Genomic DNA, 24,630 nt, shown 5'->3' with positions numbered 1-24,630 from the left:
TTAAAGTCGTCAATCACAGAACACATGCTGGGCCATAATCTGCCGAGATATGTGCTGAACTCCTGCTGAGTTCAATGGGAGTTGGGTATGTGTACCAAAGGGAAGAATTTGACCCTTTCCAAATTATTCTACAATGTTGCACACAAAAACAATACCATTAAGCTCAGCTAAACATGATCTTAACTATTTCTAGACTTAAAGACCTCAACTAACAGACATTATGATGTTCAAGTGATCAGTCTTAAAGGACTGATGTTTAAAATAGGATTTAATTATACCAGGTACCGAAGATCCTACTGTGATGGGCACCAGTGGATAGCAACCGCTATAGATACCACTTGGGTTACAAAACAGTTTTCATGTAGCTGTTTAGGTCCCAGGATATTAGGTAGGCAAGGTGGGTGAAGTGATATTTTTTATTGGAGCAACTTATGTTTGTGAGAGAGACCGCACACCCCTAGTTGTCACCTACTATCCCACACAGGAACCCATATAGGGTATTGTCAAACAACTACAACCCATACTTGATAGGGACCCCATCCTGAACCCCCACTTTTGGCCTTCAAACAACAGCCAAACATCTCCAAGCTCATCATCAGAAGCAAGCTCCCCACAGATCAAGACACACCAACTCAAAGCAGCCTCAGCTCCTGTCAGAAAAACATATGGAAAACCCACAAACAATATCTCCATTCCTACAACAATCAACACCCCCCACAATACACCTTTCAAGATCCATGGATCCTACACATGCCTGTCACTACATGTTTTATACCTCATCCAGTGCACTAAATACCCCAATAACAACTATGTGGGTGAAACCAGACAATCACTACACTCTAATGAACTCACGCAGGAAAATGATAAAAAAACAAAAACACCTTATCACCTATGGGTAAGCACTTTTCAGAAAGTGATCACTCTATTTCTGACCTATCAGTCCTCATTCTCAAAGGAAACCTGCACAACACTTTCAAAAGATGAGCCTGGGAACTTAAATTCATAAATGTGCTAGACACCAAAAATCAGGGACTGAACAGAGACACTGGATTTATGTTTTAGTACCACAATCTATAACCCACCCACCCCCTTTTTTAACTATAACTGCAAATGTGTTAACGGTCTCTTAGAATATGTGCTAACTGCTTGTGCTAAACAATTTGTTCCATCTTGTATTTAGCTGTGATACTCGGAGTCCCTTTCCCAGACTTGAAGAGCTCTGTGTGGCTCAAAAGCTTAGAATCATAGAATCATAGAATCATAGAATATCAGAGTTGGAAGGGACCTCAAGAGGTCATCTAGTCCAACCCCCTGCTCAAAGCAGGACCAATTCCCAGCTAAATCATCCCAGCCAGGGCTTTGTCAAGCCGGGCCTTAAAAACCTCCAAGGAAGGAGACTCCACCACCTCACTAGGTAACGCATTCCAGTGTTTCACCACCCTCCTAGTGAAATAGTTTTTCCTGATATCCAACCTGGACCTCCCCCACTGCAACTTGAGACCATTGCTCCTTGTTCTGTCATCTGCCACCACTGAGAACAGCCGAGCTCCATCCTCTTTGGAACCCCCCTTCAGGTAGTTGAAGGCTGCTATCAAATCCCCCCTCATTCTTCTCTTCTGGAGACTAAACAATCCCAGTTCTCTCAGCCTCTCCTCATAAGTCATGTGCTCCAGACCCCTAATCATTTTTGTTGCCCTCCGCTGGACTCTTTCCAATTTTTCCACATCCTTCTTGTAGTGTGGGGACCAAAACTGGACACAGTATTCCAGATGAGGCCTCACCAATGTCGAATAAAGGGGAACGATCACGTTCCTCAATCTGCTGGCAATGCCCCTACTTATACAGCCCAAAATGCCGTTAGCCTTCTTGGCAACAAGAGCACACTGTTGACTCATATCCAGCTTCTCGTCCACTGTGACCCCTAGGTCCTTTTCAGCAGAACTGCTACCTAGCCATTCGGTCCCTAGTCTGTAGCAGTGCATGGGATTCTTCCGTCCTAAGTGCAGGACTCTGCACTTGTCCTTGTTGAACCTCATCAGGTTTTTTTCTGCCCAATCCTCTAATTTGTCTAGGTCCCTCTGTATCCGATCCCTACCCTCTAGTGTATCTACCACGCCTCCTAGTTTAGTGTCATCTGCAAACTTGCTGAGAGTGCAGTCCACACCATCCTCCAGATCATTAATAAAGATATTAAACAAAACCGGCCCCAGGACCGACCCTTGGGGCACTCCACTTGAAACCGGCTGCCAACTAGACATGGAGCCATTGATCACTACCCGTTGAGCCCGACGATCTAGCCAGCTTTCTATCCACCTTACAGTCCATTCATCCAGCCCATACTTCTTTAACTTGGTGGCAAGAATACTGTGGGAGACAGTATCAAAAGCTTTGCTAAAGTCAAGAAATAACACATCCACTGCTTTCCCCTCATCCACAGAGCCAGTTATCTCATCATAGAAGGCAATTAGGTTAGTCAGGCACGACTTCCCCTTCGTGAATCCATGCTGACTGTTCCTGATCACTTTCCTCTCCTCTAAATGTTTCATAATTGATTCCTTGAGGACCTGCTCCATGATTTTTCCAGGGACTGAGGTGAGGCTGACTGGCCTGTAGTTCCCCGGATCCTCCTTCTTCCCTTTTTTAAAGATGGGCACTACATTAGCCTTTTTCCAGTCATCTGGGACCTCCCCCGATCGCCATGAGTTTTCAAAAATAATGGCTAATGGCTCTGCAATCTCACCCGCCAACTCCTTTAGCACCCTCGGATGCAGCGCATCCGGCCCCATGGACTTGTGCACGTCCAGTTTTTCTAAATAGTCCCGAACCACTTCTTTCTCCACAGAGGGTTGGCCACCTTCTCCCCATGCTGTACTGCCCAGTGCAGCAATCTGGGAGCTGACCTTGTGCGTGAAGACAGAGGCAAAAAAATCATTGAGTACATTAGCTTTTTCCACATCCTCGGTCACTAGGTTGCCTCCCTCATTCAGTAAGGGGCCCACACTTTCCTTGATTTTCTTCTTGTTGCTAACATACCTGAAGAAACCCTTCTTGTTACTCTTAACATCTCTTGCTAACTGCAACTCCAAGTGTGATTTGGCCTTCCTGATTTCACTCCTGCACGCCTGAGCAATATTTTTATACTCCTCCCTGGTCATTTGTCCAATCTTCCACTCCTTATAAGCCTCTTTTTTGCGTTTAAGATCAGCAAGGATTTCACTGTTTAGCCAAGCTGGTCGCCTGCCATATTTACTATTCTTTCTACACATCGGGATGGTTTGTTCCTGCAACCTCAATAAGGATTCTTTAAAATACAGCCAGCTCTCCTGGACCCCTTTGCCCTTCATGTTATTCTCCCAGGGGATCCTGCCCATCTGTTCCCTGAGGGAGTCAAAGTCTGCTTTTCTGAAGTCCAGGGTCCGTATTCTGCTGCTCTCCTTTCTTCCTTGTGTCAGGATCCTGAACTCGACCATCTCATGGTCACTGCCTCCCAGGTTCCCATCCACTTTTGCTTCCCCTACTAGTTCTTCCCTGTTTGTGAGCAGCAGGTCAAGAAAAGCTTTGCCCCTAGTTGGTTCCTCCAGCACTTGCACCAGGAAATTGTCCCCTACACTTTCCAAAAATTTCCTGGATTGCCTGTGCACCGCTGTATTGCTCTCCCAGCAGATATCAGGGTGATTAAAGTCTCCCATGAGAACCAGGGCCTGTGATCTAGCAACTTCTGCTAGTTGCCAGAAGAAAGCCTCGTCCACCTTGTCCCCCTGGTCTGGTGGTCTATAGCAGACTCCAACCACAACATCACCCTTGTTGCTCACACTTCTCAACTTTATCCAGAGACTCTCAGGTTTTTCTGCAGTATCATACCGGAGCTCTGAGCAGTCATACTCCTCTCTTACATACAACGCAACTCCCCCACCTTTTCTGCCCTGCCTGTCCTTCCTGAACAGTTTATATCCATCCATGCCAGTACTCCAGTCATGTGAGTTATCCCACCAAGTCTCTGTTATTCCAATCACATCATAGTTCCCTGACTGTGCCAGGACTTCCAGTTCTCCCTGCTTGTTTCCCAGGCTTCTTGCATTTGTGTATAGGCACTTAAGATAACTCAACGATCGTCCCTCTTTCTCAGCATGAGACAGGAGTCCTCCCCTGTTGCGCTCTCCTGCTTGTGCTTCCTCCCAGGATCCCATTTCCCCACTTACCTCAGGGCTTTGGTCTCCTTCCCCCGGTGAACCTAGTTTAAAGCCCTCCTCACTAGGTTAGCCAGCCTGCTGGCGAAGATGCTCTTCCCTCTCTTCGTTAGGTGGAGCCCGTCTCTGCCTAGCACTCCCCCTTCTTGGAACACCATCCCATGGTCGAAGAATCCAAAGCCTTCTCTCCGACACCACCTGCGTAGCCATTCGTTGACTTCCACGATTCGACGGTCTCTACCCCGGCCTTTTCCTTGCACAGGGAGGATGGACGAGAACACCACTTGCGCCTCAAACTCCTTTATCCTTCTTCCCAGAGCCACGTAGTCTGCAGTGATCCGCTCAAGGTCATTCTTGGCAGTATCATTGGTGCCCACGTGGAGAAGCAGGAAGGGGTAGCGATCCGAGGGCTTGATGAGTCTCGGCAGTCTCTCCGTCACATCGTGTATCCTAGCTCCTGGCAAGCAGCAGACCTCTCGGTTTTCCCGGTCAGGACGGCAGATAGATGACTCAGTCCCCCTGAGGAGGGAGTCCCCGACCACCACCACCCTCCTCCTCCTCTTGGGAGTGGTGGTCGTGGAACCCCCATCCCTAGGACAGTGCATCTTTTGCCTTCCAATCAGTGGAGTCTCCTTCTGCTCCCTTCCCTCAGATGGGCCATCTAGTCCACTCTCCGCATTAGCACCTGTAGAGAGAACATGGAAACGATTCCTCACCTGTATCTCCATTGCTGGTGCATGGACGCTCCTCTTTCTTCTTCTGGAGGTCACTCTTTTGGGCCAATAAAAGATATACCTCACCCACCTTGTCTCTTCATTTTAACCCATTATTTTAGGTGCTTTTACTTTAGGAAACATCTCCTCTTCAGCTTAGTCTAAAGGTGAATTGTTATGGAAAGTTTAAGCTAAAGGTTTTAGCTTTCAGAGTAGCAGCCATGTTAGTCTGTATCCGCAAAAAGAACAGGAGTATTTGTGGCACCTTAGAGACTAACAAATTTGTTAGTCTCTAAGGTGTTTAGCTGTTTTTCTGTAAGAACCGAGAACAAAAAAACCCTACACTTTCCCCATTTCAGGTCACTTTTTACAATTTGCCATGGAAATAATTTTCTTTAAGGAATAGTAACGTAATATTGGTTTAGATGAAATGATTGTGAAATGACCCAGTGATGAACACGTGAAAAATCATATACATTTACAGTAGAGATTTGCTACTCATGTTAAGACCGCAACCCAAAGCCCACTGAAGTTAATAGGAGTCTTGAATGGGTTTTGGATTGAGCATTAAATATGCAAGCAGAGCCTAATCTGCACAACTGAGTCAACAGAAGCTTTGTCATTGATTTCACTGAGCACTGGATCAAACCTCCAGTAAATCATATGAAGCACCACTAACTTACTTTACCATTTCTCCTATTTCAGGGTGGGATAACTCAGGCACAGAGATATTTATGGCACTTGCCATATTGAAAATGTAATAGCTGGTAAAAAAAATACATTTTAGCAATTTTTGGTCAAAATTCCTGCATTTTTTTTAAAACTTCCTCTGCAAAGGAAATTTGTAGCAGAGATGGGAACAGACTCTAGACCTCTGAAGTCTTATCCACTATACCACAGTGCTTATCAGGCATATTGCTTCAACTCTGATGTATGCATCATGATAATAATGTTTTTACATCTCTATAAAGCACAGCTATAGAAGAAAAATATTTGCCCCATTTTACACTTGAGACACATTTTCTGTTGGACATTGAACAAATCTCTTGATCTTCTTTTTCCACAACTAAAGCTATACAAAAACAGAAATTTTCACATTTCATTACTTTGGTGTACCTTACTGTGCAACCTTAATTTTGCACAAACATGGGTGTATTCATTCAATTACTTACACTTGGGCTTTCCCTGATGTTGCAAAGAATACACAATTTTTAAAATTAAAGTTACATGACCAATTCCAGGAACTATGCTGATTTGCATCAGTTGAGGATTTGCTCACACACACACACACACACACACACACACCCCTTTCCGAAGCATGCTGCAAGGCTTTATTGGTTTCCCTAGAAAATGGATTTCAACTCCCAAACTGTACATGGTTATCAAGTGATTTTAAAAGTGTATAGAAGTGGATGTATAATTTTCTTTAGAAACTTTTAAAGGAGGCCATTTACTTGAAGTCAGTAGAAGCTTTTTCATTGACTTAAACGGGCACTGAATCACACCTGAAATGAGGGTACACAGCGGTTTTATGGCATAGGAATTTAGAATAAAAGAACAATATGTTTCACCTGGCTATGGAGCCTCCAAAACCTACTGCAGGGTTGATGATATTTAATGGAAGAGTCAACCTCAGCCTCTCTATTTATCATCACAAATATTATGAGTAAGGGCAAATGGGGGCAACTGAAGAATCCACAAGACTTCAGTACATTGCTGCCAGTGTTATCTGTAAACTAAAGATTGCTTTCTTGCAGCATTCGAAGTCTGTCCTCATGTTTCACACACGTGAAACATTCATTTGTAGAAGGCTGTCAACCCAAACCTTGAGAAGATCTCTAAAAGGAACACCACCTGCCTTTACACCTTCAATAGGAATCAGTCTAAATTTAGACCTTATGACTGACATGATTTAAGAGTTCAGCTTGTCAGACACGCTGAAAGTCCAACAAATATTCATGCTAATGAATATCATAAATCTAGACTTAAATGTAAACCAGACACACTATGGCTGTTGGTATTTGTATAAAAGCTGTTCCAGATTTTGGCCATGAGTCAGAGTTGCTTGAAACATCTCAGTTATTTTCTGAGATTGAAAAATTCTGATGGCATTTTACAAACTAAAGTTTTCTTTCTGTAGTAAATTGCACACTTTACTAATGCACCAGATCACTTATTGTCGTTCAGTTTATAACTAGCATTTTTGTGATCCTCGGGCTGTGTTATTTGCCACATCTTTTGTTTCTCATTTCTCTCTAACACTTAGAGATGACTCAAAACGGTCTCCATAGCTTTTGTTTTTGTTTGCCACACCGTTTAAAGGTAAAGATGGTCATGAACCAAAGCTCATGATCTACGGGGCTTTGGGAAAGCTTGGAGACCCAAGAGATTTCTATGGATGGTTGAAACAAAACTTCAAGAAAGAACATCTCCGTGCTTTGGGGAAATTCAAATAAAATGCAACTCTTACCACTGTGGTGTGGACTTCTTTCTACTAAAAACTTCAAAGGATGAAGCCTTTTTTCTTATATAAAAAAACACAGATGGCAATAACAATACCTGCAGTCTGCAACCTTCCCTACCATACTGTCAGTTAATCAAGACAGGCTGAATTCTGCCCCACAATATGTAAAGTTGCTAAACATCACGGGCATTAAAAATATCCATAATCCATCCCTCTCATCTCACTGAGGCTCAGCAGTGTCCCAATGTGACAAAGATTCAAGGAGGGACATCCCCCCCCCAAAATAGCCCTATTTATGCAGGAAATGTAAAGTGCTGTGGGGTTCATTGATTTATTGTCAATAAAGTATTCCATAGCTGAGGTATTCAAGTTATTTCTGTTGTAAATTATTTTTTACACTAAACTTATGTGGAATGTAGGTAGCTTGGGGCTGAAATGAGTGACACCCCTCAACACAGGGAAATTTGAGAGGTACTGCAAGATGACACTTGTTTGTGCATAAGAAATGGCATTCTTGGGGGATGGTTCAAGATTATCGATTTTACTCCCACAGGAGCCAGGAATAATCTTAAACGCTGGGGCCATAGAGTCCCAATCAAAACATTCCTCTTCCACATTGTCTTCCCAAACACCACCACATTAGGGTTTGTTTTTAAATCACATTTAGTTTTTCTTCATGTGTGGGAGAATCAGCTACCTGTGACGAATGTTAGTCACTGTGATTGTCTTATATTTGGAACATAGATACTACAATGATAAGCAATGTGTAAAAACTGGATTGCCATAGGAACAGAGCACACAGATTCTCTCCCTTATCGGCCTACCCTGTAGATATTTAGCAGGACTCTCTGCTGAGAGAAAGATAGGGACTGACCTGGTTATTTCAGAGCTCAAAGGTAGTGATTCTAGAGTCTCATCAAGATGCATGGCTTCCCAAGGAAGCATCATGCAGGACATCTGAAAGATTACTATTGAAAGCCTGAAGAACATGTTTCTAGTCCTAGTACTGATATGAATGTGTTTATTCATTTACATTATCAAAAACATACTGTAAATGGAAAGAAAGAATCCAAGGGAAAATTCAAAGTTTAGACTGTAATCTGGCTATGTAAATTATTACAAAAGTGCCATAAAAGAGGATCCTCTTCATCTTTATAAACACACACACACACACACACACACCTTCTTTTTAGACAATGCTGAGTAACTCAATGAAAGATTTGTGGGTATTTAAGGAGACGGGATTGGCAGGTTCTTCTAGAAACACGTACAGTAAATTCTGCATTTACATTTTGTCTACAATTTTATTCTCAAAATGAATGTGCGTGAAATGAATTCCTTGCCAGTATAACTAAAGTTCTCTTACACAAGGGAAAATTCTGACCTTTCCCTACTCTTCCCAAACTACAGACAGTAAACTAAACTATCCATCACTATTGCACTAGTTCTCTGAATCGGTTTTAGGCATCCATTGTAGAACCCAAGTGCTTTGCTCCAAAGGAATGTTACAGACAAGTTCAAGCATAGGCATACTCAAACAGCATTCCTATTACCCAGGCCTTCGTTGTCTTCCACTGCTTTTCAATCTCAAACTGAAAGGATTTTCAAATAAGTGTATGTTGTGCTCTGTACTGCAGGGACAGTTGGAAAGAATATACAAGCACCAAAAGGGCTTGCGTGAGCTTCTGAACAGAACTTTGTTGCAATGAGACTGTAATGGCCATTTACAGTAACTTCTAGTTGTACTCTTTACCTGCCCAGAGCAGGGCTCTCCTTTCTGTACAGAGGTCTTCCACATCTTCACTTGCCCTGAACCTCACCTTTACGATTAAGCTTCTCTGACGGCTTACCCAATAAAATAGAAAATCTTCCAGTCCTTCTGAAGAGCCAAGTCATCTCCCCAGATCTTCATTAGTCCCTCTTCTTTTCTTTCCCCTTCCACACATTCTTACATTTCAGAGCAGCACTGCTGGTCTATTGGATGAATGCTACAATTCATAGCTCCTCCAGTGATCTGGTTTGAATATATACATCTCATTTCAACTTGCACTTTGAACAAAACACTAGATTTTACATTATTTTAAACATGTTTCTAGCATATGGACATAAGCGTCCTCAGCATAAACAAACAATGAGATTAGGTGCAGGGGCCTAATTCTCATTTCTACCAGTGTAGCTCAGGAGTATCTCTGCTGAAGACAGTGGAATTACACTGGAGTGAGAAGGGAATCAGGTCCCTTGTAGATATATTTCTGGTTTGGATACTATGTCTTTTCCAGTTCTGTCTCTAAGAACATGTACAAAAACTCAACATTTTACAAACCCTCTTGCTAAATGTCTGGCCTTTTGCTATGCAAGGACCTTCCTCCAAATAAGTCCTTTAGAACAATTTACTGTATGAACCATTATCTGGGCTGCACCTTCAGACCGATTACATTTCCAGATAATTAGAAAATCTCTCCAAGTAATAGACATTCTGATAAATGACATCCAGGGTGGCATCACCCTCATATCACTTCATTATGTCTTGTCAAGTGGGAGGTAAGCTAAATTAAAATGTTTAATGAGTGAAAACTGCTACACCTACAGTCAAGTGTTGGGATTTTTCTTTTCAGCCCTTACTATACCCAATAGGCATAGTTAATTAATTAAAAATGAGTTGATGTACATGTGTATTTGTAATACATATATTCCTTCTTCGCTTAGATCTTCTTTAAAAATAAAATAAATAAAAGAATCACACAGCCACCGTATTAGCAGCGTGCACCTCATGTAATTGGAATTATTCTGCTTCTTCAGATGAGGCTATATTTCAAAACACCAGCAACAAGAAATATCCCATTAAAAAATTCAGAGGTTAGGTTCTGTGAATATTCTCCTGTGTTGATTTAAAATTCATGGTTTTCATAGATTCAGAGATCATAAAGGCAGAAGGGATCACTGTGATCATCTAGTCTGACCTCCTGCATGCCACAGGCCACAGAACTTCCCAGAAATAATTCCTGCTTGAACTAGAGTATATCTTTTAGATGTTTCTGTGAACATTCTTGCCAGTAAACTTGAATGCTAGTGGACGTGTGTAAAAATGTAATTTAATGTTTGTAGATTTTTTAATGTATTTTTTATTTTATTTTTGCAACATTCACTAAACCCTAAAAATCACTCTGATCTCCTGCTCATTTGGGGACTGAGTGTTATAAATTGATCACTACACAGGTTTCACATCATTGCAATTGTCAAGACTTCAGGTTTTGATTTCAAAGTAGCAAACAACGTGAACGATTGGTCACCAAATACTGTACCCCACAAGCGGAATTCATGCAGAGAATACACCAAAACATGCTGCAATTAAGGCAGCTTATAGGCACAGTTCTGTCTCCTAAAAGATGGTATTAAGTTCTAATAGGGCACTGAAAATAGGATAAATTCTGCAGTGCATGCTTGATTTCAGTCATCACTTTGGAAATCAAAGAGATGACAATATATGCCAGTATATCTGGAAAGCACTACTTTATCATCTATTAATTCTAAGAAATTCCATAATTAAATCTTGATGCACTGGCTGATCAATAGAATCTTAGTGTAATGTATATTAACTCCAACCACTATTTTAAAGAGACGTAGCCTTAATTATTCTCATCTCTATCCCAGGCTATTCATTTCCTCTCTCTTTTATTTTTTGGGCTAGTACCAATGATTGTAGTAGAAAAAAATTCCATTGCAGTAGTAAAGTTTGAGCCAGATTATAGCTTAGAATTGAAGACAGCTTCATTTCAGTGAAGAAGTGATCCCTATACAGACATCATACTACATGTGTCGGCCCCAAGCCTGCAGACAGAAATGCAGATCCTTGTACCAGTGTGGGTCTCTTTGCAGAAATGGGGCCACAATCTGAAATGGGCTCATTGTAAGGCATTATTATCTTCACCTATTCAAAGGCTTTTCTATGCAAAATAATTATCCTAATAATTATTGTTCTTGCGTACCACGGTCCACCTGGTGATTTCAAATTGCTTTTTTGAAGCATTACCAAATTAAGCTTCAACAGCCTGCTGTGGTAGAGCTGATGCATAAAGATGCATAAAATCAGCCAACAAGAGGTTAAGTTACTTTCCAAAGCAAAATAGTAAGTCATTTTAAACAATGATGCCCTGATTCAGCAAAGTATGTGTTTAAATACTGTGCTGAATCAGGGGTTAGTTTACTTTAGATAGCAGGAAAAAAAGGGCTATCATCTAGGAGTGCTTGTTTATAATCCCTTAATTGAAGCACCTGATTGGTTCCTCATCGATACCACAATAAATCAATTTGAAAGAAAAGATGGACATTCCTAATGATACTATTATTAATAAATAATACATTGGATCTAATGTTATCTAGACATATTTTATGCATGTGCAAGTGTTCTATTTTCCCAAATTCTAACTGTATCTATCACAATCAAAGCAACTTTCCCATGCTTAAATACATCTAAATTATATTCATTCAAGGCTCTGAAACAAATGTTTCAAAAATATCAGGATACAGAATGCTGCGGAAAGTACATAACAAAATTCCATATTAGAAGTTCACAAAAGTGTGTTTTTAGAAAAACTTTTCTTTTTCTGCTTAAGATTGGAGAACCACCTGCCAAAAAGGATGAAGAATGGGGACAGGCTTAGGGAATCATTTTCATAGATTAAATGAATACAGAAGATCCTAAATATATGGTTGGTATCTCTAGCTAGATTAATGGAGTGGGGTAGAGGTGAGTAATATTTCTAGCTGTCTACAAACTTCATAGCAGATTGAGATTCAGTGTTGGTTGGGGTAGCGGGAAAAAGGAGGAGGAGAAAATTTTGGGAGTTCTTCCTGGGTTGATCATCTGATCTTTTTCAGGGGACTGCTAGGAAGATTTGAATATTAGTCAGGTGCATCATTCATTTTCTCTATTAGAATGAAATTCACTTCTCTTGCATGCTGTCAGAGTAACTCGGTTTTATGTAGGTGAGCTGGAGGGTGCTGAGGAAACAAAATCCTATGCCTGTCAAGGTGAAATTCATCCACTCCCGGAGACATGGCAATGGACTACATGGTCCCCTATAGCTGCTATTCTGGCTTACTCCTGCCCCTCACTCCCTGCCCAATGCTTCCACTTGTGTTCACCTGCATGGAGTTGGCATGGAGATCCCAGCACAGCTGCTCTGCTGTGGCCTCTTTCCATAGACGTACAGTGGAATTGTGGAGGACTTTGGACAGATCCTCCGTGCTGGGCTGAATTTGCCTTGAAAAGTATGTGCGAGGAAGAGGCACATTTGGCTATGAGTCTTTCCCTGGCTGATGTCTGATGCAGCCTGGTTTACAATTGCCAGTGCAGTTCCTAAACATGTTCAGAGGAGTCCTATAGTCATGAGCAGCAGCTGTCTGTATGATAGTCATCATATGGCAATGAAACCAAGTAGTGCTACAGGCTCAGAGATGAAATCAGAGGCAGCATGGAATGCCTAATGTGAACTCTGAATAGTTTCCACAGCAATGAAGCCCAAGAGGCCTATGGAGCTCTGCAGGTCAGCAGTAACACAGAGTAATCATTTTCTGAACACTGCCTCTAGAAAGCCAAGGCTATATTACTAGCATAGGACAGACTCCTGTTCACCTTAGTTACATGAATAGTCCCACTGTAATCAGTGGCCTTATGGGAAAACTTCATAGAATTTAATAGAAAATGGTAACGTCTCTATTTTTTAAGCATCCTCTAGAAATCAATAAAGCATTATATTCCTTGTTACAGAATGGGTCAAAAAATCCTGCAGAAAAAAGGTACCAATAGCCAACTACAAATTTCTAGGATTTTAGAACAGTAGTTTTATAGAAGCCTACAGGTTTTTATCCCTGTATGAAGTTTTCTTCTAGAAGAGTTGGATTAGGAGGATTTAGCCCTAGAGCTATCAATAATATTTACACAGTCCCTATCACCTTTCAAATGTTTAATGTATTTATTCGTTCAACACCCCTGTGAGATATAGAAGTGCTATTATCCTCCTTTTACAGGAACACAGAGAGACTAAGTGTTTTCCCCAAGGTCACACAAGAAGCCTGTGGCAGAGCAGGGAATTGAACCCTGCTCTCCCAAGTCCAAGCTCATATACTAACCATTGGACCTTCCTTCCTCTTGGAAACTCATTGTCTGCAGTCTAACATCTCACTTGTTCACAAAGTGTTGTGAATGAAGGCTTAGAAAGAACAACACAAGAGAATATTACTCCAATGGAACTTTAAGAGTCTCAATGCTGACATGCTGGCAAATCATTTTAATAAATTACCTTAAAGATAATTTCTTAATTTGTGGCCAAATTCTACCATTAGATGAGAGACTCAGCATCTCGCTGACTTTAATGCCAACTTTTTCCTTTCAGACCCAACTCTGGCATTTGCTTTCTTTCTATGTGCAGGAGTTCCACTGGCATATGGGACACGAAGCAGAAGATCATGGACAAGATCTGCCAAATGAAAGTAAAAGTAGTATTTTGCCCAGGAGAAGCCCCGTATACATTAATTTCCCTTGGATCAAATTCTGAGATCCTTGTATCAAGCCAAATGTCCATCATTAACCACAGCTGTCAAAACTGAAAAGGAAGATATTATTGGTCACACCAAGGAAACCTCTAGCACAGAGATGACTAAGGTGAATGGGAGGTCCATTCTGTCAATCAGTGTTTATGTATGTATCAAAACCAATATGTGATACTCTGCTTAGCCTATCGAACAAAGAGTTAAAGGAAAGGGAATGTGAAGAATGTGCAATATATCTATGTATAACTTCAGGGATAGCTTATGGCCCAGCTTGACACAAGTTATAGAGCTGGAAAACCGCTTGTCTATCTCTGAAGGATATATTTGTGAAACTGGGTGACCATTTTAGGAAATTTGGGACTGTTTTTGCAAGTGCAGTATTCAGATCAATAGATTCATCTGATTTTGCATTACTCTTAATGGTACGTGGAACCGCAGCCTAACTCAGCATAAAGTAATCATCCTGTCAATGCGAGGTTGTCCTCACAGAACATTCTCCAACACTTAGTTAGGCCCCTGTGTGAATAATTCTAGGAATAAGCATTTTTTCATGCATTTCCTTTAGCAAAATATACCATTGTCCAATGTACTGTATCACTACATACAGTGTGGACCGTTTGTCCTCCTAAGTTTAAAATAAAGAAGCTACAGTTATATTAAATCAAAAGAACACACTCAAAGACTTTAATTTTTCACTCCATGAAATGCCACTTGCGTCTCCAAACACATTCCAGAATTCTTTATCATTGTACTTTCAAAAATAAAAAATAAAACTGATCTCACAGCACTTTAAAGATAGCTCCTGGTACCTAATCCAGGGTTCCCAGCGTGTTTTAGGAAGTTACTGAAAATGTGTGTCAAAACTCATTTCAGTGGAAGACTGGAAACGGGGCCCACAACCCCATAACAATCCCACTGAGGATGGAAAACATAGTGGTGATGAACTGGTGGATCAGTATGCTCTTGTGAGAGATGGGAGAAGAGGAAGGAGGTTATGAAATTCCTATCATCATCTTAGCATCTTTCTGATGAAAATAAATCTCCTGAACCGGACTTTAGAAATGAAGAGAACCTCCTAGAAAGCATTACACTTTAAATGCCCATTAAATTTTTCAAGACCAAAAATGGGAGATACATAAAAAAAGGAAAAGGGCAATGAATCTGACGGTCACAGCTGACCCACAGGCCCACCAGGCAATACATGCAAGATGGCTACAAAGTTGAGGCTTTCTGTATTACTGTGGCAAAACTAGAAGAACACTTTCTTATTCAAATGAGAATCTTGACAGCAGTGTTATAGTAACTAAAATTAGAATACATGATACCATATTATCACAATTTCTACTGGTACATTTCCTCAAAAGCAGAGTTCAAATACAGAACTTATTGTAACATTGCTATTCAAAACATTCTGAATCAGGAACATACAGTCTGTATATGTCCAAATGTTTTATATTTCATGGCCAGATGACAAACCAATATTTATGAAGTTATTTGTCTTAAAAAAACCAAAACCAAAATGCAAACTCAACCAGCCACCATATATTCCCCTGAATCCACAGAATCAATAGAAAATGTCAATTATTTCTGGATGGACAGTAGAAAAAGAAAATGAAAGAATGTATTTTTGTTTCTCGCCATGTATTTCTCCTGTCCTGCAAGGCTTATGCTCTTGTTCCATTTTCTCGACAACCTATTAAAATTCAATTTATTTTTTCAATTTGTCTCCAACTAAGCTTCCAAGCTTCAGCTATGCAGACAGTTCTATATGGACCACATACAACAGAAGAAGAAGGGTGAAGTGAATGAAATTACCTGTGCATTTACGGTCTGTGTCTTCCTTTTTTGATCCACTAATCGTTAACTTGCAATTGAAGTTCTCCTCCCAATACTCTGCAAACCACACATTTCTTCTATTATTCTCCAGGGTGCGCGTGGTAAAGTAGGTATCAAATCCTAAAAGTAAATGAGCAGAAAGCTGAAATAGGGAAAGTGTTTTTACTGGAACTACTGTGACCCTAAAAATAATACACGGTTTACATTTTCTTGAATATACAGCGGACGTTTACATAGTTAGCGGAGAGAGACTAAAGGAAAGAATGGACATCAGTTTCATGTCTTGTATTATCAACTATGCTTTATAAGTAGATGATTCTGCCACACATTGTAAGTTCTCAAGTCATATAAAATAATTGTAAATTATGAGATATTTATTAGATTCTATAAACAATAAGTATGGACTAAATATAGATTGATAAAGAGACAGAAATACAGAGATAAATGAAAATATGCTGGGAACTATGAGTGAGATCAGAGGAATTATAATTCTATAATTAACATCTCCAGCTCTCCAGAGGACATAATTTTACTGTTATGTATTTCTCATCCATTGACCACTATCTAGAGAACCTGTTTTGGCCTATGTTCTCTTATTACACATTTTCTGTTCATCTGCTTTACACAGGTATTGGTCAGGGGATAGAGGAAAAACTTCTGCAAGGCAACTATAAATCACCTCCAGTTACCAGACTCTTGAATTATATGTCCTAATGTGAAAACAGTAAAAGTTTCTCAGGTCAGACTTGTGAGAGTCGGTTATTAAACCTAGAGAAAAATCTTGCCACGGGCAGTTTCCTGAGTTGCAAGAGCAAAACAGCTTTCCTCAGGAAACCTTCATACAACATTATTCTGTTATCAGAGGAACTGGTTTAATAAAAAAAAAAATGCAGTGGAAATTTGCCCAAGATTTCAGAAGCCCTGATATTAAGGCTTCCATGACTTAGCTATGTGCAGCCTTCCACACTTATTGATTATGCATAGCAATTTCTCTACTCAACTCTTTGTTTTATCATGAGTCTCATGACTTTGTACGCCTTTTCTAAAGCTTCTGAAGGCATGTGATGATATGAGAATGTCAGCTTTCTTTTTTTTTTTAAGAAGTGTATAGCCCTCGTGACTCCAGATAAAAGCTTGAAAATGTGCCCCCAAGTACACCCTACAGGCTCAAAAACAAGAAGAGCAAATAAAAAGAACTTAAAATGTAATATTGTTTTAAATGCTTGGGGCAGGCAATATTGTGTATGTGGAAGTAACACTTTCTTATTACCTCACTGTACTTATGACAGAGTCAGAAAAGAAAAATTTGTAAGAAACCTGATATTTTCCACAGTTGGCAATTGTTGAGTATTCTGATGATAAAGAAATAGCAATGATGTATTGGATTTCCCATCCCACAAAATTGAGATTTCAAAAGTGTTCCTGGTCTGCAATGGGATGAAATGGACACGTGTCAAGTTTGTGGGTGGGTTGGTTTGGTTTTTTTTTAAACCACAGAGAAAGAGAAATCCCATCCCAGAATAGCCGATAGCCCAGGGATTAAGGCATTCACCTAGCAAATCAAAGACCCAGGTTCAAGTTCTACTCTGCATAATTCAGACCAGGGACTTGAACCCTATTCTCCCACATCCCTAACAACTGGCTTATTTTGGGGACTGAATCTCTCTCTGCTTTTGACCAGAAATTCCACCCTGGACCTGAGAAACCTGTCCTGACAAAATGTTTTGGTTCGGTCCCATCAGCGTTTTCCAACAACAACAACAAAAAAGTTTTGTCAGAAAATCTGCAACCAATATTAATCACCTGAACCCTTGTGTCTGCTCATCCAGTTCCCCTGAAGTATCCATGGCGCTTCTTGGTGGGGGTGGTGAGGTCTCCCCCCAGGATGGTGTGCTGCTCCTTGTAGAAGCGGCATGTTTTTGGCTTTGCTCTCCCTTGCCTTCTGGTACACCTGCCACAGCACCTTGATTTTCACACAGCACTGCTGTGTGTCCCTGTTGTAGCCCTTCTCCCACATTCCCCGAGAAATGTGCTCATAGATATCGATGTTTCTACAGCTGGATGAGAGATGTGCCTGGACAGCCTCCTCTCTCCACAGACCTGGGAGATCTACCACCTCTTGTATTCTCCAGGCAGGAGCATGTTTTCTGTGTGGAGTTGGCAAGATCAGCTGGCAAGGTCAGCTGGGCAGTTGCTACATGAGCTCTCCACGCTGAGCAAGCAGGAAATGGAGTGGAGTGGAGTTCAAAATGTTGACCAGAGCGGTCACAATTGGGCATTGTGGGACACCTCCTGGAAGCAACTAAAGTCAACGTAAGTAACGCAGTGTCTACACTGACACTGTCGACCTAACAACATCAACCTAAGCGCTATGCTTCTCACGGAGGTGAAATTATTAAGTCAGCATAGCGAGCAAGTTACATCAGCAGGAGCGATATTTTAGTATAGGCGCTTACAGAGTTGGAGCAGCATCAGCTGCCTTGCATCGACTTAACTTTATAGTATAGACCAGAGTTCAGTGTCAAAGATAAATGCAAAGTGGGACAAATGTTAGCATAAGCAGTTAACACACATTTCAAGGGGCCATTCAAGACAAAGTGTCCTTTTAACACCTCTCATGGGGGAGGGAAGGGGAGAGAGAGGTAGTTTATAGACTGTTGTAAAATGCCTTAAATCTAGTGTCTCTATTCAGTCCATGATTTTTAAGTGTCCAGCAAAGTTATCAATTTTAGCTCTCAGGGTCATCTTTTGAAGGTGTTGGGCAGGTTTCCTTTGAGGATGAGGACTAAGAGGTGAGATATACTGTGATTCCTTTGTGAAGAGAGTTCACACATAGGCAATATGGTGTTTTTGTCTTTTATCATCATGTTTCTGTATGAGTTCAATCGAGAGTCTCATTCACTCACCTAGTTGTGATTGGGGCATTTCGTTCACCAGATGAGGTACTAAATGCATTAAATGTCCTAATCACAACTAGGTGAGTGAAATGAGACAATCATTATGCTCTCATACAGAAACATTATTGAAAATCAATGGACAGATAACCTAAACACTAGCCTGATGTCAGAAATCTGACCTAGAGCCCAGTAACAAATAAAGATCACAGAAAGCCATGGTATGAAAACAATACAAAACAAAAAAGAATCAGAATGTCAGTGTGGTTCAAATGCCCAGACAGCAGAATCAGTCTGGGTGATACTACACTGACAGATATTAATGGGACTTCATGCAGCATGAGAGAGCAATGACAGCAGTGATCACTACACTCTCAAAACAAGTCATGCATTACAGGATTAAAAATCTCCTGCCCAGCTAAATGGTGCAGTGTGCCTCAGGCTTATGGCTGACTGGCTTCTGAATGGCCTGCTTCAATCCATCTCTTTATTTTAACACTAACCTTTGTTTGTCTGTTTGTTTGGTAAAGAAATAATCCATATGGAGCCAAATAAAGAAGGACAGACACAATTACTAACCTTTATTATTTTTACAGTCAAGGGATAATCTATTTAGAAAGATGTTAACCAACATGAAAACGTGAAAGACAAAGATCAATACACTCTGACCTCCTTTCAAATATTAATTGAAGATAGGCTCAGACAAGGTGGGTGAGGTAATATATTTTACTGAAATAACTTCTGCTGGTGAGAGAGACAAGCTTTTGAGCTACACAGAAAGCTTCTTTCTCTCTCACCAATAGTTGTTCCAATAAAATATATTACCTCACCCACCTTCTCTGTCTAATATCCTTGGACCAACATAGCTACAACAACACAGCAGACATTGAAGATAGGCTGTAATTCAGCTACCAGCATGCACATGGGTATCCCCCTGCTCCCCCAAAAAGTATCAGAACTCACCACAACAGCCAATCACTGTTTCTACTGCTTTTATTTCTTTAGCCATACTACTTTGTGACTGTAACTCCATTTAGATCTCACAGGCTAAGCTGGATAAGATTAGGTCAATAGTTGGATGGGAGACCTCCCAAGAACCTGAAGCAATACATGCTCTAGGAAATGGTAATAGTGGTGTGGTGTTTTGGGGATCACTCAGACCAATAAGGAGTTTTGTCACCGCCTGCCCTGCAACCTTGGGCACCTTCATGCCACGCTGCTATAGCTCAGAACCTTAATACCAGTAGCTAGCCCATAAGCATAAAGGTCTCACCCTGGCTTCCCCCAGCCTAGTTGCTCCTTGCATGGTGACCACAACAACCCTTGCAGTCCCAAGTCTTCCCAAATCCATCTACCCTGATTTCTGAACCATCAGACACTCAGATTTTCCCCCTCTCGTCCGTCACCACTGATGGAGTGATGCCTGCCCCCAATTATCAGTTCACTTTGGGATCCACACTGCACATCAAAGATGTGCTTGGGGTAAGGAAGAAAGGAAAAGCAAACACATACAAGTTACAAGGAAAATACACAAAGTCACAGCTTCCGGCTTTACACGTTTATACTCGCTAGATTCTCTTTTCTAACATAAGTTGTCTACTGCCTTTAAACAGTTTCCCAACCTGTCCCCAAACACAGAGAGGACCCAGCCTCTTGTGGACAGCTACCCGCTTAGAGGCTGTCCCTGCCTCTCAATTTCAGGAAGTCCTTCACTTCAAACCCCTTCTAGGGCTATGTCTACGCTACGCAGCTCTTAGCAACAGGGCTGTTTCACTACAGCTGTGTCGCTAAAAGGCATGTAGTATAGCCACTTTTTGTCAGCTCTCCTGCCGACAAACAGCTGTTCACACTGCACTTGTCGCTGGCAAAACTTTTGTCTTTCGGGGTGTGTGTGTTTTTAACACCTCTGAAAAGACAAAAGTTTTATCCTTCAGTTGCCAGTATAGACCTAGCCTAAGGATTTGCAGTTTTTTCCCTTTCTCTCAAACTATGGGGATCCCTGGTACAGGAAATTCCCCCTCTCCTTTTTTTTCCAAGACAGGGGTTTTCTTTTCAGTTTCAAGTTGTTTCAGTATTTCCCCATTAACTGTAATGGTCCACCATTGTCTTTTCCTGGCTGGACAACAGATGGGTATTTGAAGTTAGTTTCGTGTAAACAACCGGCATGGGAGGTGTACTTGGAATTGTAATACAAGTCATGAGCACAGTATTCTATATACATAAACACACAGATTCATAACCCCAGTCTGCATACATAGCTAATAAAGACCATCAAGTTCAGAACATTACAAGTTTTCATAAAAGACCTTGGTCTACAACCAGTTGATACAAATGCTTATTCTTCGGGGTTCAACCCCCCTGTTTTTCCCTTGGGGTGTGGGGTGACTGTCACAGGTGGGTCAGTTGGTGGCACTCTGCCTTCTGTAGTAGAAAGAGAGAGCTTGAATATGGGCCTGGTTCAAGGCCTGGGGCCTCAACCCAAGTCAGCAAAAGTTATGCTATGAGCAAGAGTCAGGCCCTGTCAAAAGCAGATGCTTGCCTGCAAGCCAATGTCCGGTACACGAACTCGGCACCAGTATTTCTAGCATTGCTAAACACATTCCAGCAGGCCAGCACAAGAACACCCCAACCTAGTGTACGCTAAAATGTTTTGACCCAAAGTAATGAATATCAGGAGAAAAGTACAAGGGGAGGTAACAAACATGTCATGAAACACGTAAGGTGATACGTAAGTTGTTTATCCCAGTTTGTCTCAGTCTATAAATTTCTGGTACCTCGCTTTAACCCTTCGTCCAGCCTATCGGGCAGTGGAAAATCCTATCACTGACTGAGCTGCCTCCATAGTCACAGGCATACATGTATTAAGTGTACTTGTAGCAAGTACAGGGCACTAATACCATGCTTCATCGACAATAAACTGACCGAACACCTTCACTACTAATGGATCTGTGGTTATTGGGCAGTTCAATCGGAGTTTGCTGTACGGGCTACGTGGCCAGAGCCGGTGTAGCATGCAGAGAGAACACACGCATGTAGCCCAACATCTGACAACAAATATACCACAGGAAAAGATAATCCAGATGTAGTGACCAACAGTCCCTCTCAGTAAAACAGTTTGAGAAGATGGCTTAATCTGAATATAAGAAAGCCATACTGGATTAGACCAATGGTCCATCTAGCTCAATAACCTATCTTCTGACAGGTACCCTATGCTACAAAATGGAGTCAGAGGCAAAACATATGGCATAATTGAGTTAGCATACCAGTCCAATCATTTTTGGATAACAACAGAGAACAGGTAAATACACCTCTACCCCGATATAACGCGACCCGATATAACATGGGTTCGCATACAACGCGGTAAAGCTCTGACACCCTGCTCTGAGCAATGTGTTAAGGGTGCCGGGCCGGGGCCGAGGGGTTGGATAAGGGGCAGAGGGTCTCGGGAGTGGTCAGGGGCTCCCCCTCCCCAGGGTCTAGGAGGCAGGAGCTGTGTGTGTGGGGGGGCAATTTGGTGGGCCCCGCATTCCCAGAGTGGCCTGGAGGATTAGTGGGGGGCTGGGAGAAGCCCACTCCGCTTCCCTCGTCCTGGCCCCAGCCGTGTCGCTTGGGGGGGAAGAGATCCCCCCTCACTCACCAGCAGTGGCGGAAGCAGAGCAGCCTGGTCCCAGCCCACTCCACTCCGCCAGTTCCCAGCCGCAGTGCTCTGCTTCCCGCCACAGGTGAGTACAGGGGGGCGTCCTTTTCCCCAACCTCCCCACGCTCACCGGCGTCGGGAAGAGGAGTGCCGCAGCTGGGAGGTGGCAGAGTGGAGCGGGCTGGGGCTGCGTTGCTCCGCTTCCCGCCGCTGCCATTGAGTGCCTGTCAGGGGTCGGAGCAGTCAGGGGACAGGGAGCAGGGGTTTTGGGTAGGTGATGGGGTCCTGGGGATGATTAGGGACAGGGGTATCTGGAGGGGGCTGTCAGGGAACAAGGAATGGGGGGGGCCAAAGCAAGTTTGATGTAACGCGGTCTCACCTATAACGCAGTGAGATTTTTTTGTCTCCCGAGGACTGTGTTATATCGGGGTAGAGGTGTAGATGTTTTCAAATAAATGGGATTAAACAGGGATGGATCCACAGCAGCAATATAACTCAGTACATCATTGACCTAACTGCAGTACTAATTCATTTCCCATTTATGGTTCCACCACTAAGTGTAGAGAAAAGCAACATCATGATCTTGCAAAACTACCCTGAAAACAAAGTCAGCCTTTACTTCACAGGCATAGAACTAGACCACATCATAAACCACACAATAAATGTCTAACAAGAAATGCATCAGGATGTTCCAGGATGGCTATAAAAGCACTAAAAAAAAAGCACTACCAGCTTTCTGTGCCTGAGATACCTAAAAACCTCTAATCAGAACCCTGCTCAAATTAGTTGATGGTATAATCCAACCCATCCTATTACAGGAGAGTGAAACTGGCAGCCCAAAATGTAACTGCACGCTCCAATATAACAAATGAGACAATGCACCAAGAGAAATCTTACACCTGCGGTTTTGCGATCAAACATTGCATTCAGAAATTCTTTGATCTAAGGCAATAGGGCAGAACTAAGACAATTATTCTTGCTTATCACCAAACAGAAAAGATAATAGAATATCTAGTGTAACATCAAAGCACTACATTCTACCACCACCAACACAAGCTGTTAGAGGGCTAAAAACAAGAACAAGACATATGAGTGCTATGTATTATTGTATCAGCAACTCCTCAGGATTTAACTATACCAACTTCTAAACCAGTTGAGCAAATAATCCTGCTGAAAATCAAATACTGCTCAGTGCTACACAGATATCTAGGTTCTAGAAGGAACAAATAACCCATTGAAATCAATGAAAAAGACTCCAATTGACTTAAATGGACTTTGTATCAGGCCCTATGGGTAAATAAAAGACTTTTCCATCCAATAGCAAGAAAGAAAAACTGTGCAACTATAGTAGAAAGAAAGGAGAGGACCCTAAAATATCCTGTCAACAAGTAAGATATGGAAAATAGCATCAAATGAATAACAAGGGATAAAGCCTCCATTATTTATTTCTCTGCTAATATGAAAGCTCAGTTCTGTCTGGATACTTGATGTACTCAGCCAGTGCCAGTCAGAGGCTCAATGTGATTGCCATTTACAACTTGGCACCACTTGTACATCTTATGCCAATAATGGCTTTTGATGCATTTTGAAGTTTAAGAAGTCCCAGAGTTATATTTTTCTATGCAGAGTGGCTCTGCTTGTACCATACGTATTACTGTAAAGTTTACAGGGATATCACCAGGAAGAAAGGCACTATGTTACCCAAATTCCATTGTATTTGGCAACCAACATACGTAGCCTCTAACACTACAACAATTAGTTAAGATTAATTTGCAACCAGGAAGACTTTCTGGAGAGTGGCAGTAGCCAGGGCCAGCTCTGGCTTTTTTGCCGCCCCAAGCAAAAAAAAACAAAACAAAAACCACCATTCAGGGTGGCCGGAGCCAGGGTGCAAACTTTCAGTGCCACTTACTTGGTGGTTCGCGGTTGCCTCCCATGGCTGCGTGGGCTAGCGGGACTCCCTGCGCTGCAGACATGCCCCGGGCAGTGGAGTGCGGGCCCCAGTTAACAGGGGAAGGGAAACTCAGCCCCTCCCACCATGCCGCCTGCTGGGAGGGCTCCACGCCGCTCCCGCCTGCAGGTGAATTGAAGGTCGGCGGGGAGGGAAGGACGGGGGCTGCAGGGCTTGCTGCAGACCTGGCACTGGCTGAGGCAGACGGAGTGCGCAGCCCACTCCCAGCAGGGCACTCCCCTCCTCTGCGCTGCTGCCCCCTACAGAGCGGCTGGAGCGGCGAACCAAAAAAAAAGAAGGGGGGAAAAAAAGGGCGGCCGTGCCACCCTGGGATTGGACGGAATGCTGCCCCTTAGAATCTGCCGACCCAAGCATGAGCTTGGTTGGCTGGTGCCT

General features: G+C 42.2%; 1 protein-coding gene across 2 annotated transcripts in view; it reads right to left on the bottom strand.

Annotated features, from left to right (window-relative positions):
• GRM7 (glutamate metabotropic receptor 7) overlaps positions 1 to 24,630 on the bottom strand; it is a 545,455-nt gene that overhangs the window by 212,392 nt on the left and 308,433 nt on the right. For both annotated transcript variants that reach the window (XM_054036313.1, XM_054036314.1), the window contains exon 5: positions 15,732 to 15,872. In XM_054036313.1, coding sequence (XP_053892288.1) covers positions 15,732 to 15,872 — 141 coding nt within the window. The remainder of the gene's footprint in view (positions 1 to 15,731; positions 15,873 to 24,630) is intronic.

This window comes from Malaclemys terrapin, chromosome 7 (assembly GCF_027887155.1).
Source record: "Malaclemys terrapin pileata isolate rMalTer1 chromosome 7, rMalTer1.hap1, whole genome shotgun sequence".
Taxonomy (NCBI): Eukaryota; Metazoa; Chordata; order Testudines; family Emydidae; genus Malaclemys; species Malaclemys terrapin.
This window is presented reverse-complemented; position numbering and strand designations above follow the sequence as displayed.